The 19,391-nt window shown below is 39.7% G+C and overlaps 1 protein-coding gene across 1 annotated transcript; it reads left to right on the top strand.

Annotated features, from left to right (window-relative positions):
- The first annotated feature begins 791 nt into the window (after positions 1-791).
- LOC311050920 (globoside alpha-1,3-N-acetylgalactosaminyltransferase 1-like) lies at positions 792-18,615 on the top strand. The gene is made up of 12 exons (XM_084065178.1): positions 792-810; positions 1,804-1,879; positions 5,040-5,084; positions 6,206-6,328; positions 8,798-8,830; positions 9,334-9,468; positions 12,501-12,609; positions 13,046-13,159; positions 13,943-14,059; positions 15,407-15,540; positions 16,357-16,434; positions 16,911-18,615. Exons 2-12 carry the CDS (start codon positions 1,815-1,817, stop codon positions 17,050-17,052), a joined length of 1,095 nt encoding a protein of 364 aa, XP_083921304.1. The 5' UTR covers positions 792-810; positions 1,804-1,814; the 3' UTR covers positions 17,053-18,615.
- Positions 18,616-19,391: the final 776 nt, after the last annotated feature.

A 19,391-nucleotide genomic window follows, 5' to 3' on the forward strand; every position in this document is an offset into this window, starting at 1 on the left:
ACTGAATTTCTACACTCACTCCAGCTCCAGGGGCTGTACATTGCGTACAGGCTAGCTGCATTCTCACAATTTTATGTATGAAGACCACAATGGAAATAAGGCTCCGTCTTGATTGTGTTTTTTATCCTTCATTGTCTTTTAACCTTCATTCCTTCAATGTATGACGGTTGCTAGCAATATATGAGATCACTTGGCCTGGTCAGAAATACAGAATGATGTCATGTTTATTGATATTTGAGTCTTTTAGTGCTGCTTCATTGTCATGTGCTGCTTTGTTACAGGTTCCTGTGAAGCTCCTCCTCTGTCACAAGGCTATGTGTGCTTTATAGCCAGTAAACCAGTAAAAACTGAACCGTGGGCGAAAACCCCAAAACAAACACAACAAGGAAATAGATTTGCATCAAGTTATGATGGTTAAAGAATGCATTATTTCCTGCCTGTGAGAAATGGCATTTTGTTCATGCCACCTGCGTGTACGTATATAGTCACTCAGCAGGATCTACCGGTATTATTGGTTTGGTCGTGGAGCTGTGAAAGGCGATCACATCCATTGGCCAACATTCAAATCAGAACAGCCCCCTGAGCGTCCGTAGTCACTCCAGCATGCCTGTGAATCAGTCACCATCTATTAACCCTGAATAGAGCGGCCACTGGCTACAGGTAGTAGTTCAACAATTTAAACATTCATTTTTAGAATAGTCTTTATTTTTTTAACCTTTGTGCTTCAGTGCTACTGATAGAGAGACAAGGAAGTGAGAATTTGACAGGCAAGATAACATGCAAAACATCTCCACGATGAACCGGGCACAGGTGGCTGACTCTATGAAAGTCTAACCAGTTTGTGCACCAATTATTATATTACAAAAACATGATTTAAAGGTAGGGTAAGTGATATTTTTTGGTAATTATAATGTGTTTGTTAAAAAGGTTAAAGTAGCCTCCTATATTCTGATAGTAATCATTGCTACAGAGCGTTTGTTTGGTCACAGGGGTCTCTCCAGCTCTTTAGTAAACAGAATATAATGCATTTTCAGGAAGGTGACCAACTTTAAGCCCATCAGGAGAGAGAGAGCACTGAAAATGCATTTTCTGTTTAATAAAGAGCTGGAGAGACATGGGAGACTCCTTTTACTGAACAAACACTCTATAGCAATGAGTACTATCACAATATACAGCTATTTAACATTTATTTTAACCAAAGTAAATCACTTACCCTACCTTTAACTTAGTTTATCATAGATCTGTTGTGTTTTGAAACGTAGGTGAGCTTTGGTCTCTCTCATGTGGTAGTGTTAAATAGGACAACTGATACTATGGGAGAATAAAGCATAATTTGTTTAGTTTAGTTACATCGCTCGTTTGTTTTATTCAGTTACATCATCAGAATCAGATCAGAATAGTTTTATGTGACATTACAAGGTTACAATGTGTAAAGAAGTAAAGAAGGAATATTGTTTTTGTTTCGTTTCGTGTTATTCCGGGAGAAGAGAGAGGACAGCGGTATAGTGACAGCAAAGGGAAAGAGATGCAAAACAGGTTAAATAAAGATTAATAAGAGAAATAGAAGAGAAATAAAGATATGTACATACAGTATTAGTTTCTACAGATAGTGTATGTGAAAGCAGGTATATACATGATATTTAGAACGTTAGCATCACATGCAGGTGTGCACATGTTATTTTAGACATTACCATCATAATGCAGGTGGAAAAAAAAGTAGCTGCAGGTATAGTAACGTGTTTCTTAAGGTGCTTAAGGTTCTTAAGGAACAATACATATTTCACACGGTATGTCTTCCTTCAGGCTATACTAAGATGTCAGGCCAACTGTCTCAGAAGCAGGTTTACTCACTCTTGACATTTATTGTCACATTTATGGGGTAAGACTTCTATTCCATTATGTGCTATCCATGTTACACTTGTAACACATTCATTTTACAGTAGTTGCTTGTCAGCATGAGTATTAGTAACTTATTAGTTTTGTATTTAGTCATTATTACGTATTCGCCCTCATTTTGCATGTCTTATTCTACACAATAGGCTAATAGGTGTGTGTGTGTGTGTGTGTGTGTGTGTGTGTGTGTGTGTGTGTGTGTGTGTGTGTCAGACTATGAATCAGCCTTATTGATAAGAGGAGAACGTCAAATAACAGGAAGGCAGTCAAATGAAAACATACACAGTCCAGTATACAGATGGCACTACGGAAGGCATAAATTCTTCTGGTGCAGGTGGAAAGCATGTCCAGCATATACAAAGCAGTAGGTTTTGCGTTAATACATTTAGCTTAATATGAGCACTTGCCTGTTTGTGTGTGATGTGATTATTATGTATACACACTACAGCTGCCTGTGAGTGTGTTTGTGTAACAGACATAAGCCTGGTTCTCTGGTGGAAAAAGCCGTCCTGGAGCCTGCTGGTCTGGGCCTTGAGGCTGCCGTACGGCTTGCCATGCGGTAGCAGCTGAAACAGTCTATGGTTGGGGTGGCTGAGGTCTTTAGTAATCTATGGCGTAAAGTCATATAGTTTATTATCCCTATGAATCTATGGCGCAAGGGATCATCCTTGCGTTTTTTGACACTGGAACAATGGTGGAAAACCTGAAGCAGGAGGGGACTAAAGAAAGGGATTGGTTGAATAATGCCCATTGAATACACCGACCAGCATGCGTACACGATGATCGCACGCATTGGAATGACTGACATCTGGCCCGGCCACTTTGTGTGTTTTGACGTACGTCCTTTCTTTAAATACCATGACACAGAAGAGGCCAGCTAGAACAGAGTTGGTCTTTATGTATGTCCCCTGAGTAGACCATCAACCTATGTCCAAATGCAATATGACCAATCACAGCTAACTACACAGCTCAGCTGATGCTGCTACACCAATGCTCTGCTAGGGTCCTATGTCACTGGTGTCACTGGTAACTTCCCTGTATGACTAACCAGGAAGAAGGCACTGGAGAACAAAGATCTTTCATCAGCAAACAAGAATGCAAACATGACTAATGTTTCATTGGAAGCAAAGGCTAACAAGAATGCAAACATGACATGCTTCATTGGATGCAGACAGAGGCTATTTACCTGGTAACTGAACAAACGTCTATCTATCTCTAAGTCATTTGTTTAGACTCTGATGAAGATATGTGTGCTCGAGTGTCTTCATCCTATGAGGACTAAATACCCACAGCTTTGTATTGCTCCTTTTTCTTTTTACTTTAACCACACCACCATGCACATGAAACCGTGATTTTATACCTGCTGCTATTTGATGATATTTTATACCTTATCTCTGCTGTTGGGCAGAAATCAGCTAACTCCAAAATGTTCATTTTTCAGGAAATGACAAAAACTAAACAAAAAGTGGAGTGAGGAGGTTTAGTTCATCATTGATAAGAACAGCTGAATGGACCTCCAAGCTCACAATGAGGTTGGAGGTCAAAAGGGGGTGGAGCCTGGAGTCAGCTAAACCAGCTAACTCCACCCCCCTTTGGTGGAGTTAGCTGGTTTAGCAGATAGTTTGAGGATCCAATGGAGTTAGCTGGTTTTGTCAGAAGCGCTTTTTAATACTTTTCATTGGTTTAATATTGTTTTAACCAACACACAGACGTAAAGGGTGTTCAATAGCACTTATTCAATAGCAGCTAAAAATTTTAGTTAGCTGGTTTCTACCAGACAGCAACGTTATGCTCTGTTTCTAATTTCTTTAACCATGACACTTTTACCATGCACATAAAACTGTGACTTTATAATATACCTGCTGCCAAGTTTGTACGCTTTCCATCTGCACAATAAGCATTTCTGCCTTCTGTAGTGCCACCCATCCATTGCTCATTTATAATCCTGCACCTTACAGTATGTTTATTGGACATTGTATATTTAAATTGCCCTTGTTTTCCTGTTATTTGACTTGTTCTGGGTTCCGCTCTTCTCTTCCCCATTCTAACTCTCCTCCTGCAACTGCAATGTTGAGAGCTTGCACACAAAAAAAACCCCAGGGGTCCTTGAGGGAGTTCCAGGGGGTCCCCAGCTAAATGATGGATAGTTTGGAACCAAATGGACCCTTTTGGGTCTGTAACTCAGAGAGTGTACAAATGGAACCAAATGGACCCATTTGTACACTCTCAGAGTTAAATTAACATAGATTTTACAATATAAATTGGGGTCCCAGAGATAGAAATGCCATTAAATGGGGGTCCGTAGTCTAATGCGCGTCAAACTGGGGGTCCTTGAAATTAAAATGGTTGAGAATCACTATTAGAGCCGTATTAAAAATCTTCTCTTATGGGGTCCCTGGCATATCTTTTGAAATGGGGGTCCGCGGTGTCAATTTGGGGGTCCTTGACATGAAAAAGTTTGAGAACCACTGCCATACTGTACACCCAGTTGCATTGCTATCCATAGCTACAGATTGCACGGGAAGAGACAACATTATTAGATCCTGTCTTGTTTTTGACGATGGATTACGTTGTCGATGGAACCAAATGTGAAAAAAAATCACACCCAGTGTGAAGTGAGCGGTGTTATTTATGAGCGAAGTTTTAAGTTAATTTCATCATGTGTCTCGCTAGCCAATCACAGCACGTCCTGCAAAGATAAGTATTCAGACCCTTTGCTGTGACACTTGTGCTCGGTGCTCAAAAACAACAGTGGTCATCACAGTGATGGAAGCTAACTTCAAAAAGAAAAGTATTTTTTTTTTGAATTTTTGAAGTGAGTGGTGATATTTATGAGTTATTAATTTCATCATGCGTCTCGCTAGCCAATCACAGTACGTCACAGCCAATCAGCCAATCACAGTACAGCGAAAGACACATTTTCATGACGGAAAGAAAAACTTTCGCTACGGATGGGTCCCAAACCCACTTATAGGAGCGGCTACACCGCTCAAAAATAGACCGTTGGCTATCCTTTAATGATTATAACGATTCCACAGGTTGTAGGTGACTGAGGACTGTATTGCACACAGCGTTCATTTCTATGAATGTCTTTCCAGTTGTGTCGGTCCTAACTTACTTTATCTTTTGACTTCTCTGTTGCATAGGATCTTTTTTATCTACTATACTTGGTACGGAGATGTGTCATTAAGGTGAGATCTTTTCTGATTGTCTTTAAATGGTGTTATGGAATTTAACATATCTTCCTCAGTGGTTATGTGGCAGCTCAAGCTAAAGCCATGCATATCTTCCCTAGGGATAATACGACAGCTGACCAAAAAGCATAGCTTAAGTGCCAACTTTTGCTAAACTGACAATGTGAGGAAATGCAACAGGTCAAACATGGACGAAAGTCAGCCACCAAACAAACTCACAGGGGTAAAGTTCATGGCCTGACCACCTCAAAGTATACGATTACATTGTGAGAGAAAAAAAATAAGGAAAAGAAAGTGAAAGAAAAAATCGTGGCCTGAGGGAGACACTGGAGTTCATCCGGTCTAAAGAAACAAAACACAGGTCGGAAAATACCCACCTTTAGTGGTTGACAGCTGGCTGCATAATAATATGCCGCAGGCTGAAAACCCACCTCTTCAGGAAACACTATCCTTCCTCTTCGCCTTGCCTACTTATTGGATCTTGTTTATTCGATACACTTATTTGTTTTAGCTCTTGCTCATTTGATTTTCCTATTTTGTCTCATCTGTTTATGAAAGTAGGTAGCTGATATATTGCACTTTTACCTTAGCGCTAGGTATAATCTTAGTTGATTGTTTTAGAAGAGAATGCACTTAATACTTCTGGTGATTAGTAGTTTCGTTCCCTACCTATGTTGAATGCACTTATTGTAAGTCGCTTTGGATAAAAGCGTCTGCTAAATGACCGTAATGTAATGTAATGTAAAGGCTATTAGTAGCGAGTACTAGCGACCATGGGAGCACCTACCTGCTGTTTTTTCAAACAATCACTTTTCCTCAATTACAGCAATGTTAATCTAGTAAGTTGATTAAAGTGATACTCGTAAAATACTATTTTCATGTCGTTTTTTGGGTCATTAAATATGGCTACCCTAGGGCTATGTGACATGTAGTTTATCACCCAGCATTCGTCTTTGGACTCTTAAACGACCCCATGGTTGGATAAGCAAACAAACATGTGATATGAATTGGCTACATAGGATGTAGTTGTCCAATTTGTACAGTAGTGCAAATAGTACTTATCTGTGTGTATGTGTCACTATATTCATACCTCTGTATGTGTGGATTTCTCCCTGAAGCTTTTGCAATACTGTCAGTCCTTCGAAAGCTGAGAAAGACAATGAAGCTGAGAAAGAGAAGGATCTTAAAAATGTAACCTCCGAACCTAAATGGACAGACAAAGATATGGTTGCACCAGAAGGGTGAGTGTTCTCTGACTTTTAGCTCCTTGAAATTCCCTTCAGTGTTTTTGACATGTGCTTTGTCCTCCTGAACATACTGTAGACCAGTGGTTCCCAAACCTTTTAGCTCAAGGCCCAAAAGAGAAATCAGATGTTTGCCCGGGACCTAAACTAGTGAAAATAGCAGATCTGCAAGCTCACAGCACCTCGCTTTGCGCTGCGTTGCGAGCTTGCAGATTTGCGAGCTTGCAGATTTGCTATTTTCACTTTCTAATTTTTCTGATAATTCTTTGTTTTATTCATGAATTTATTTTTGAAGAGTTGTTTTCAACTCATGAAAATGTATGAACTTTTGTGGAAATCTTTACATTCACTCGCGACCCATAAAAATGTATCCGCGACCCACAACGGGTCCCGACCCACTGTTTGGGAAACAGAGCCGTACACATACATCTTTTTGTTTTATTGCTTTGATAAAAAAAACTGTTCTGCTCTGTAACGTACCACTCTTTTTCAAGGTATCCAGTTGTCCACAATCTAGCCTAGTCGACTGCCCTGCCTGCCTATTTGTCTGCCTGTCTTCCTATCTGTCTGTCTGCTAGCCTATCAGCCAGTCTGTCTTCGTTCCGGTCCAGTGTACCTCTTTTATTTACCTGCCATTCAATATTTCAGACCACTTGTTTGTCCACCTGCCTAGTGCATAACTAATGTCAGTCAAGCTTTGGTCTCTTCATTGTTTGCCAAACATATCCGTGGCAAGACATGTCTATGTCCGAGGCACATTTTTCTTTATAATGTAGAAACATATAAAAATGCGTTTGAATAACTTTGGTGACTTGTAAAGTAACATGCTCATTACATGAGTTGCAGGAGATTTTTAGTAGGCCTATTGCACAACACATCACAGCATGTTGTGAGCTTGTAGATGAGTAATTTTCTTATCTTTTTAGCCTATAATGACATGGCCAAAATTGGGATGATCTTCACTTATCTGTTTTATTTGATCATTAGTATTGAAGAATGTAAATGGGAATAATGGCCAATAGGCTACATGGATAAATGTTAATTATTTAAATTTGTCAAATTTGTCGTGCGCATATGTGCCCTTTCGTGGACATTTTGAGCACCTGCCCCTTTAGCACTCTCTGCACGGCCCTGGTTCTGTACTATAATCCCCTCAGCCTTTTTCCTAAGTCATAAAGTCATTTTCATTTTGGTCCTGCCTAGTCCTGCATGTGATTCTGTCTGATCAGTAGTCAGTTGGGCCTGGTTCGCGATTGGTGTAGGTATATGTTTTATATTAGGCCTATGTGCTACAAAGCACATGTTAGTTTAATGGTGATGCTATTAAAATGGGCTACAGCACTTCAAATTCTATAGTTAAATCATCCACTGAATGATTCATACACACAACGTCCGTAAAACGTATTAGGCTTCGGAACCGGGCAATTTGACGAACACGATATGCTGTGTTCGCCAATAGGAAGCCGACGGGGGGGGGGGGGGGGGGGGGGGGGCAGAACTGAGATAGCGTGTTCTTCCGCATGTCCTCTCAGGGAAACTCTTCAGGTGAAAAGAAGTGACTGGTGACATCATGTGTACTTTAGGACATTGGTTGTTAAAGTGGGGTCCTTGGGGGGGTTCCAGGGGGTACCCAGCAAAATGTGCTAACATATGCATCACAATAATGTTAACCACTTTGACCTTTTATACTCAGGCTATTCAAAACTAGCAGATATACAAGCTCATAGCGCGGCACTAGCTTGTAGATCTGCAAAAGAAATTGTGCAAATCTTATATATTTTTAAAGCAAACATTTGTAACTCAAATCTTTACTTCTGGGGGTTCCTGGAGCAACATATGGGGGGGGGGTCCGTGGCCAAATACATTTCATTTTGGGGGTCCTTGGCATGAAAAAGTTACCAGGTAAATAGCCTCTGTCTTCATCCAATGAAGCATGTCATGTTTGCATTCTTGTTAGCCTTTGCTTCCAATGAAACATTAGTCATGTTTGCATTCTTGTTAGCCTTTGCTTCCAATGAAAAAAGAACCACTGTTTTAGGAGACATGTAGGCTCCTAAAACTTTCGGGGCGAGGCTTCCCATCCACAGTGCACTACCATATATGGCCTCCCCCAGACCAACCAGTAGGGGTCAGGAGTGACAGGGACCATATGAGGGGAAAATGGTAATTGGCAAAACAACTACATTGGGAGAAAAATGTAAAGAAGAAAAAACATAATAGGCAGGTGTGTGTGTGTGTGTGTGTGTGTGTGTGTGTGTGTGTGTGTGTGTGTGTGTGTGTGTGTGTGTGTGTGTGTGTGTGTGTGTGTGTGTGTGTGTGTGTGTGTGTGTGTGTGTGTGTGTGTGTGTGTGTGTGTGTGTGTGTGTGTGTGTGTGTGTGTGTGTGTGTATTTCTATATTGATGGGACTGTACTGGAGCTGGAGAAATGTTGTTATTTAATCCTAACATTATTCTTGATCTTTACAGACTTAAATACCCTCAGCCAAGAGCAATGCTGGGGTAAGTTAAGCAGAAATATTCCCACTGAGGTTATTATTATAACAAGACTCTCCAGAAGTATTTCAAGGCATTGCACTGCATAACATAATGCCAAAGCTAAGGTCAATGATAAATGTGTTATATTACAACATGGTCTAATTTGGAACCCTTTTAGAACATATTAAAGTTCCCGACGCTATGCTAGGTGTTGCTTAGCAACATAGATAACATTGTGGGTGATTCTTGGTGCCAATCACTGACTACCAACATTATATATATAGGCAGACTTACATGCAAGGCTTTAGTAGACGTTTATTGCTAAAATGTTAAATTATTATTTGCACAGTTTGAAGTCATTGGAAGACTATTTAGAAATGTTTCAAATTTCAGTCTTCACAATAGTTACATCCAGTGTTTCTATTATTAAAAAAAAAAGAAGGTATAATATGTGACATTGTGTTTAGTCTCAATGTGAGTGGATTTAAACTCAGGTCTTGATATGACTGTTTAATGTGTCTCAACAGGAGAAGAGACGTGAACTCAGTCACCAACTGGAATGTTCCTCTGGTTTGGGAAGGAACGTTTGATCCCGTGGTCATAGACGCCATCTACAAGAAAATGGACCCCAGGATTGCAGTTGTTGTGTTTGCAGTTGGCAAGTGGGTACACACACACACACACACACACACACACACACACACACACACACACACACACACACACACACACACACACACACACACACACACACATAGTTATGGCCACATAAGAGATACAATAAAAGGACACACATATTTACATTGTGCTGTAATTTATTTTTACAGTCAGCAAATCTTGGACAAATACCCAAACACCCTTCAGGGCTACAAGTAACAGCGTCTTCGCCATATTTGGCTGCTACCAATAATAGAAGAGATTGCACAACATTTTGCAAGCCGTTAAGCTGCTTTTTTTGGTATCCCAAGTTATTGGAAGCCTCTTACAACCAACCTATGTACATAGGCCGCCGAAGATAAACACAAGTAGATTGCACCTGTATAATGCACCTCTGTCATGGTATGGAGGAGCGGCTGGTATTTAATGACGTTAGTCATAAAAGCTTCCTCTAAGCTAGGGTCAAAGGTGCTGCCACTTCAAGAATGAAAACTGATCTGGAGCCTTCATTAACGACAACAACATCTGGTGTGTCAGCAGAGAGATGTGCAAAGATTTCAGGATTTTCAGTTGAGTTGAAACATAGAAGGTTTGACACAGGAATGTTTGTGCATTCTAACAGACAGTGTAAGATGTTTAGATACAGTATGTCCTTTGTTATGAGATCAACTATTCTGTCAACACTTGCTACGTAAAGACCTTTATATAGCCATAGGCATAGCAGCCATTCAGAATGTGTGACATGGTTTCTGTAACAAGCCCTGTGGTGTGACGCAAAGATTGCAAACAATGAGGTACATGGATGGAGGTAAACCAGAGGCAAAGGTTGAGTCTGGTGGGAAGTATCTGTAAGTGAACCTGGCTTTTACTGTAAAAGTGACAATGTCGTCATTGAGAGCAGTGTTCCTGAGAAATGAATGGGAAACAGAGTGATCAGCAGAGGGAAGACAAGCACGTTTTCCCTGAAGTTTAAGTCCAGTGTTGTTGTTGTTGTTGTTGTTGTTGCTGATGTAGTTGTACACCGAGCATCTGCAGATGGTACACACACACACGCACGCACGCACGCACACGCACACACGCCCACACAATGTTTGTGTCATCACATCACTTCATGTGAGTAGGATGCCTACTCACAGTATATCAGTAGTATATCATCTGTTGTCGGGCAGAAACCTCTTATCTCTATATTTTTTATAAGTGTTTCATAAATGAATGCCCTACTTCGTACTATGGTGTCACACAAAAGTAGCAAAAATAGCAGATGTACAAGCTAATTTTGGGCTTTTTTGGCTATTCTTTTTATTTCAATTCTGAAAAGTAACATCCCGACAGCATATGCTGGGCCATCTTATGCATTTTTTGGGGATCTGATTTTTCTTTTTAAATAAAATGAAATAAATTGAATGAACAAAGTAATTAGAAGTATTAGAAGGACAGGATCAGTCACCAGAACCAAGGCAGGGTGTTTTCGATAAATCTATCATGGTTAAAATGGAGTTTGAGGTTACAATGGGTTTATATACTGTAGGAAGGGGGCGTGTCTGATAAAAGGAATATCTGTCTAAATATTGAATCAAGCAACTTCAAGCAAAGCAAACTGTCTGGGGTGCTCACAAAAGCCTGAGTAGATGTTAAAATGACCCCAACCATGTTTGAAAGTGAAATACCCGTTAAAGGGCAAGACCACTTTGTTAGAGGTTTGGGTTGTGTAGTTACCTTGCCATTATGTAACAACAAAGGTGGACAAGAAATCAAAAATAATTGCTCCATTGATTAGAAATTGATAATTGAAAATATGCTCCTCATTGACTTACATTGTACGCTGAAACAGCTCTCAAAGTCACTCTTTTAGCACGTAAATGGACGGAAACAAAGTTGATTCAGACAATATAGAACATCACCAAACCCAGCACTGTTTTTTTTTTAAATAAAAATGTTAGCTTCCTGTTGATTTTGCTATTTTTATTTAGAAGAAAACCCGGACTGGATCCGCGGATCCGGATCCGGATCTTCAAATAGTAAAATCAACAGGAAGTTGACATTTTTATTAAAAAAACAAACATTACTGGGTTTGGTGATGTTCTATATTCTCTGAATCAGCTTTGTTTGTGTTCGTTTATGTGCTAAAAGAGTGACTTTGAGAGCTGTTTCAGCGTACAATGTAAGTCAATGAGGAGCATATTTTGAATTATCAATTTCTAATCAATGGAGCAATTATTTTTGATCTCTTGTCCACCTTTGGAGTTACATAATGGCAAGGTAACTACACAACCCAAACCTCTAACAAAGTGGTCTTGCCCTTTAACGGAAAGGCTGCTCCTCAGCTAGAACCGGTGCAGACTGCACCTGCAATAAAAAGGCTAAGGCTTTAATTGCCTTTGTGCTCCAGGACCTTTGTTTACATTTGATCTCTTAACCTGAGCTCTAACAATGGGTCACTTTTAAACTTTGTATAGAGTTACTCTTTTTATGATCCCTGGAATGAGCTTCAGAGCAAACTGAACCTCGTGTCACTCATCTCTGTCTCTCTCTGTCTTTCTCTCTCTCTCTGTCTTTCTCTCTCTCTCTCTCTCTCTCTCTCTCTCTCTCTCTCTCTCTCTCTCTCTCTCTCTCTCTCTCTCTCTCTCTCTCTCTCTCTCTCTCTCTATACACACACACACACACACACACACACACACACACACACACACACACACACACACACACACAAACCAAATTCCAGTTCCCTTGTACAAGTCGCATGTCTGATGGACTTTAACTAATGTTTAAAAAGTTGCATTTATATAGGGCTTTAAAAGTGCTTAACAATGTGCATCACATTCACCCATTCACCCTCCGACAGCAGAGGAAACCACATGTAAGTCACTAACCTGCTCAGCGGAAGCGGTTGCTGTCATGTTTCTAACACAGGGGGGAGCCATGCAGGGATTGAACCGGGAACCTTCCGATTCTCAAGCGTCCACCCTACCTCCTGAGCCACTGCAGACTGGATTTATGTATCTGATTGCATTGAATAAAGCTCTTCTGCATCCTGCAGGTACACACGCTTCCTGAAGGCTTTCCTGGAGACTGCAGAGAAGTACTTCTTTTTGGACTTTCGTGTCACCTACTATATTTGCACAGACCACCAGGACGAGATTCCCAAGGTGGGCATTTGATTTGACTTCCTTTTGCTTTTATAGTGTTGAAACTCTAATAACAATCAGTGGTGGAAAAAGTACTCCGATGTTTTACTTAAGTAAAAGTAGCAATACCACAATGTAGAAATACTCTGTTACAAGTAAAAGGCCTGTGTTCAAAATGTTACTTGAGTAAAAGTATAAAGGTATTGCTAATTGGCATCAAAATATACTTAAAGTACCAAAAGTAAAAGTACTAGGATGTTTGAAAATTGCAGATCTACAAGCTGTGAGCTTGTAGATCGGCTATTTTCAAATAGCCTAGGTATAAAACAGGGCTTGAGTGGTTAATGTATGTTTTATATCTGAAATCTGAAAAGAGACCCTCTATCCCTAGTCCATGTCACGTGTAATGTCTAATGTGTAATACCTTCATTTCATTTCACATGTTTTCATTCATTAGATTGAGTTGGGCGAAAGAAGGAAGATCACTCCCCTCGACATCCCCAGCGCCACTCGCTGGCAGGATGTGGTGTTAGGAAGAATGAAATGGGCGATGGAGTTCATTGATAAACAGGTATTTATTTTCTGTCTGTCTGTCTGTCTGTCTGTCTGTCTGTCTGTCTGTCTGTCTGTCTGTCTGTCTGTCTGTCTGTCTGTCTATCTATATTATCTAACTATCTATCCATCCATCCATCCATCCATCCAGTTTACTCTTATATTTATTCATTCATTTGTTATGGACAGGCCAGCCTAGAATAGAACTTTATTTTTTGTTTGTTTTACAAAAGCCTTTTCTAATGCCCTGTGAAATACATATTTCAGTCTCACAATAACTTTTGCTAGTGGAACTTATCCCTCCTTAAGTAAATCATCCAATTTAAAACCATTGTCTTGGTCGCCTCGATACCTGAACGAGGAGCTATCTTCTTTGACTTTATAGTTAAAAAAAATAAAGTGGCCAAGTTGGTCAGAAAACCAAGCCCTCATTTGTCTTGTGTTTCATTTAATTGCAAAGACAAAAATATTCTCCGTGGGAACTTTTATCTTTGTATCATGGTTTGTTCTAAAGAATAGAACCATCCTAATCAACATCCAGCCTTAAAGCTGCACTATAGCTTTCCTCTTCTATCCCGGATTTGAGCCCGCTTTCCTGCGCAAGTGCTGACATTTTTACCATTGAGCTAAATGGAAATAAAATATGGAAATAAATGGAAAACATGGAAACATGGAAATAAAATAAAACAAAATGTTCTTGTCCTCAGGCTGCAGTCTATTATTTAAATGTACAGTATGTAACCGCCCCCCACACACCCACATTTGTTTCTTTATTGTCCTATCTCTCTCTCTGTTCTCTCAGATCCGTGATGAGTCAGACTACCTCTTCATGATGGATGTGGACAGTGTCTTCTACGCTCGCTTCGGAGCAGAGTCTCTGAGCCGTCTGTCAGCTGTCCTCCACCGTAGCCACTACCAGGTTTTACACTCACCCCTTTCATGACGATAATTATCAAAGCAACTAAGGATGACCCCATCTCTGACAGACAAGGGATCCAGCAGAGCTTAATTGCACCCTTTGCACTCATGCAGTGCAAATAAAAAAAATAAAAATAAAAACGTTGTCATTTTCATACTCAGCAGTGGTGGAAAAAGTACTCAAATGTTTTACTTAAGTAAAAGTATCAATACTGCAATGTAGAAGTACTCAGTTTACTACAAGTAAAAGTCCGGAATTCAAAATGTACTTGAGTAAAAGTACAAAAGTATTGGTATCAAAATGTATTTAAAGTACCAAAAGTAAAAGTACAAAAATGTTTGAAAATAGCAGATTGTGAGCATGTAGATCGTCTATCTTCAAATAGCCTAGGTTTAAAACAGGGCTAAAGTGGTTTATAATGTATGTTTTATAATGTAATAACTTCTATCTGCAAAGTAACTAGTGACTAAAGTTTTCAAATAATTGTAGTGGAGTAAAAGTACAATATTTGCCTCTGAGATGTAGTGGAGTAGAAGTAAAAGTATAGACAATTGGAAATACTCCAGTAAAGTAAAAGTACCTCAAAATTATACTTAAGTACAGTGCTTGAGTAAATGTACTTAGTTACTTTACACCACTGATAGCACCAACTTTTTCTAGTTACCAAATGTACTGCATGGCGGTGAGCATTGGGCTTATAATTCGATGTGGTCTGGGGCCACTATGCTATCTTAGGCATAGTGAGAAAAGTCAAAATGTGATTGCACTTTAGACCAGCCCTAAGCTGTAGTCTTAAATCCACTAGTAGTACTGTAGGTGGGTTCACTAGCACTTTGAGATTTGTGTCAAATATAAAATGTATTATTATTATTTCCCGTGTGCACACTGCTTGCAATCAATATCCATCCAAATTCAACACAACACTCATGTTCAACATAGATGACATTTCTGAGGGACTCAGGAAATTGACGTCAACATTTCTTTAATGATCTGGGCCAGATTATCCATATTACATCCAGATTATCCATATTACATCCAGATTATCCATATTACATCAGGCGTTTTCTTTGCACTCATTATCCATTTCGGAGCTCCGGCGCCAGGATGCACAGAGATTTGAAATTCCATTTGAAGTTCCATAACTTTTTAAAAGTTGGAAGAAACCCTGTAATGGCCTCTTTTTGTGTTTAATGTAGGCCTTGGAAAGGACAACAAGTGCTTTGTCTCATGATCTTAAACTTTAAGACTTAAAGGAAGAGTGGATGTGAAATGTGTGTCAGGGCCAAACATGGCCTTAAATGTGATTAATAGTCATGTATTTGTCTTCATCATTGTTATTATTATCAGACCACACAGAGAGATGGTTTTCCTTATGAGCGTCGTAAGGAATCCCAGGCGTGCATCCCATGGGGTGAAGGTGATTACTACTACACAGCTGCAGTATGGGGAGGCTACGTTGAAGACATGTACAAACTGGTCAGGTACGAATGGCTTTCATCACAAAATAGATTGTTGCTGTCGGGCAGAAACCTCTTATCTCCATGTTTTAACGTTTTGAGTTTTTTCATAAATTAATGCCCTACTTGATCATTCTACAGCAGGGGTCTTCAACGTTTTCAGGCCAAGGACCCCCTAGCTGAGAGAGAGATGAAGCAGGGACCCCCCTCTATATTGTATAAAATTGTGTTTCAGATTAAACTTTTTTTGTTTACTTAGTCTGCTCTTTTTCCCCTCTACACCTAAACCTCTTTAGCAGATCTACAAGCTGCGAGGCGTTGTGAGCTTGTAGATCTGCTATTTTTGGCTAAAGTTCTCCTCAGAAAAGGGATGCTAGGGTTCAAGTGGTTACGGTAAAAAAAATATATCTTATCACACAAAGATTTGGCGGACCAACTGTAGTAACTCTGAGGACCCCCTAGGGGTCCCGGACCCCCTGTTGAAGACCCCTGTTCTACAGCATCACACAAAAGTATCCAAAATAGCACATCTACAAGCTCAAAGCTTGTAGCTTTTCAGCTGGTTGATCTGCTATTTTTGCTATTTTTGAATTTGAATCGTGAAAATTAACAGTTTTGGAAATTTCCGGTTTCCACCTGACAGAGTGAATATAATAACAGTTTAACACAAATACATGGCACGTATGTGCCATTGTGTACCTTGGCATGGCATGCCAGGTATATTTTGAACACAAAAAGTATTAAAAAATAGGAAAATAATAGGAAAGAAAGAAAAAGAAACATTGAAAAGTTGTAGCTATTAATATGTTTTTTTTTTAACGTGTAAACCTCTCTCCTCAGGTACTGTTATGAACAGTCAGAGATCGACCGCAAGAACAATATCGAGGCAGCGTGGCAGGAAGAGAGTCATCTGAACAAGTAAAGTAGAGCTGGTTCATATTCTGTTTTTCAGTCTTATGGTGTGTGCATGCAAAATGGAGAGTGTAAAATAGAAATAAATCCAAAAGGACAATTCCATTTGGGTACATTTTACATGCTTTAAATCCACTGGCGATTTTACAGAGCAGGCTTATTTTTTATCTTTTTTTTCCAGAATGGTGACTATAATAGACCTGACAGAAATTCTGAAATCTCCCCCTTTAAAACACTTTACATTTCTCATCAGTATTACATATGTGTGCTTTGTTAGTTGCTTCAGCAATGTTACTGCCTGTAATGCAAGTAACATTTGTTTGAACCAGCCAGGCATAGATTGAAGACAGCTGTACATTTGATCAAAAAGAGATCTTGGAGTTAATGCCCTCTTTAACTTGTCTGTCTGTCTGTCTGTCTGTCTGTCTGTCTGTCTGTCTCTCTCTCTCTCTCTCTGTCTGTCTCTCTGTCTGTCCTTTCAGGTACTTCTTGTACAATAAGCCCACCAAGGTTCTGTCTGCAGAATACCTGTGGTCTGACTATGACCGGCCTGGACCTGAAATCAAAGTCAAACGTATTTCCCAGCTGGTGAAGAACTATGCTGAGGTGCGACCCAACTGGTGACAGAGCTGATTCTGTAGTGATATCACATATCTAGACCACTGGTTCCCAAACTGGGGGTTGGGACCCATTTTTTTTTCATTGTGAAAATAGATGATATACAAGCTCACAATGCCTCGCCTATTTATCTGTGGAACCGAGTCAAACTAAATGTAAATAAAATGTGCTTGTCAGGGTGGGGGGTCCCCAGTTCAAATATGATTATTTTGGGGGTTCACAGCCTGAAAGGTTTGGAAACCCTTGCCCTAAACTATGATATGAAGTGCAATGTGAATAACATTCATTTTTAAATATTACCTAGTTCTTATGTTGCACTATATTGTCTTATATTATATACTATAGATGTAATTTATATACTGTATGGACCTCACCTGTGGTCTCATGTGACCTGTCAGATTACTTATATGAACCTCATACTTGAAAATAAAACATGGAAATGATTCTAGACAAACTAAATTCTTGGACATCAGCTTGAAGCTAAACATGGTTCAACATATGGAGTTGGACAGATGTTAGCACTGTACAATCTAGATACTGTATTATTGCAACTGTCAGTTCATTTTATTGTCTCCGCCAGGCCGAAGGCGTGACAGAGACTATGTTTTGCACCCTGTCTGTCCATCCGTCTGTCCGTGTGTGTATCCGTCCGTCTGTCCGTCCGTCCGTCTGACTGTGAGCAGCGAAACTGCACATACACTCCCTGAATGCCAGAGCAGAACCTCTGCCCCGAATTTTTGCAAAACACATTTTTTTATATTACTCCTACAGATTTTGCCCAAACATCACACAAATCGGTACACAGTATATCTAGTCATTATTAAGATTGGCTTCCAAAGTTTGCAGGAGTGCTCCGTTATGAACTAAATACCTCAAATCATGAATACAGCATGCGATTTCTGTGAAATTTTGCACGTACATTTCCACTAGGCAGAGGAAGAAATGCCACTTGAAATGTTTTAAATTAGCCACATGGTGGCCCTATAACAGGTCGATTCACGTTTTTACCTATAACTGCAGTGATCTGCATGCAACTTTGTATGCACACTCCCTAGAGGCCAAGGGAAAACCTTTGCCCTGCATTTTTCACACATCTGCCTTTTATAGCGTCACTAGGCCAACTTATATAATACACATTTTTGATACTACTCCTTCAGATTTGATCCAAATTTCATGCAAATCACTACACGTGATCTCTTTGGTCAAGGCGGATCTGTTTGATTTTTCATATTCCATCCTGATTGGCTAAGATTGACATCTAAAGTTTGCAGGAGTGGCCCGTTTTGAACAAAATGCCTCAAATTTTACATACACATTATCTCCTTAGTCATGTGATCAAGATGGATCTGTCCGATTCTTCATATTCCATCAACATTGCTGGCCCACAATAACCTACCTGACCTAGCGGCTGTGCTCTGAGGAGCACTTTTTCTTCTTTCTTTTATTTCTTGAAAGTTATTTTTTTGTATATATATATATATCCTGTATAAATGTCCTTTGCTTATGTCTGCAGTCAACAACACTGCTGTCAAAATGACTGATGTAGCAAAAATAAAAATGTGAACCCGAGTGAAAAGTATTTTTTTTTTAAGTGTCGCTATATCTACCTATGGGTAGATATGAGGCAAACTCCTCAGTCTCAACCTCCTTGCCCCTCCACCGACTGCTAGCCCAAATTAGTTTTTTTGATTTTTTGATTTAATTTTATTTAATTTTCAGAAAATTATATTTACAAGTCATAAGATTTTACAGTAATATTCAGTTGATCGATTAAAACTTCATTATTTTTCTTTTTACTCATTCTTGGGACGGAGCCAGACCCTGCCCTCATTTGATCAGATAATTTGCATGTCCTTTCTACCAACACAAACAGACTGCACAAGTCTGAGCAAGAGGTAAATTAGTTAGCTGCAAACAAAGTAACTTTACATAAGATAGTGACTGTGACAACTAATGAAAACTTGCAACAAAAATGTACACGGAAATCTTCTGACTACCGCCGCCTGATTAAACTGCCCCCAATGAGGCGAGCAACTTAGTGTAAAAGGCAGAGCGCAAGCAGCTACAGACTACAGAGGATGGAAAGTCATCCATCCGGTCATCCATCCAGTCAATGTGCCTCTGTGTGCGTTCTTACTCTTCCTACCTGTTGCTGTAGTGCTAGTAATGAATTAACTACAGTTTTAATAGGAAAAACTGTCACACAACTCGTAGCCGTAACTCGTAGTAGTTCTTTTCCTCAAAACTTTGATCTTTTCACCCACCCTCGCAATACAATACTGTCAGCTCTCCTTCCTTCTTTTGTTTTGTAATAGCTCGCTTAAAGCGGCACTATGTAACTTTTT

The sequence above is a fragment of the Gymnoscopelus microlampas genome (assembly GCF_963454915.1).
Source record: "Gymnoscopelus microlampas genome assembly, chromosome: 1".
NCBI classification, from domain to species: Eukaryota; Metazoa; Chordata; class Actinopteri; order Myctophiformes; family Myctophidae; genus Gymnoscopelus; species Gymnoscopelus microlampas.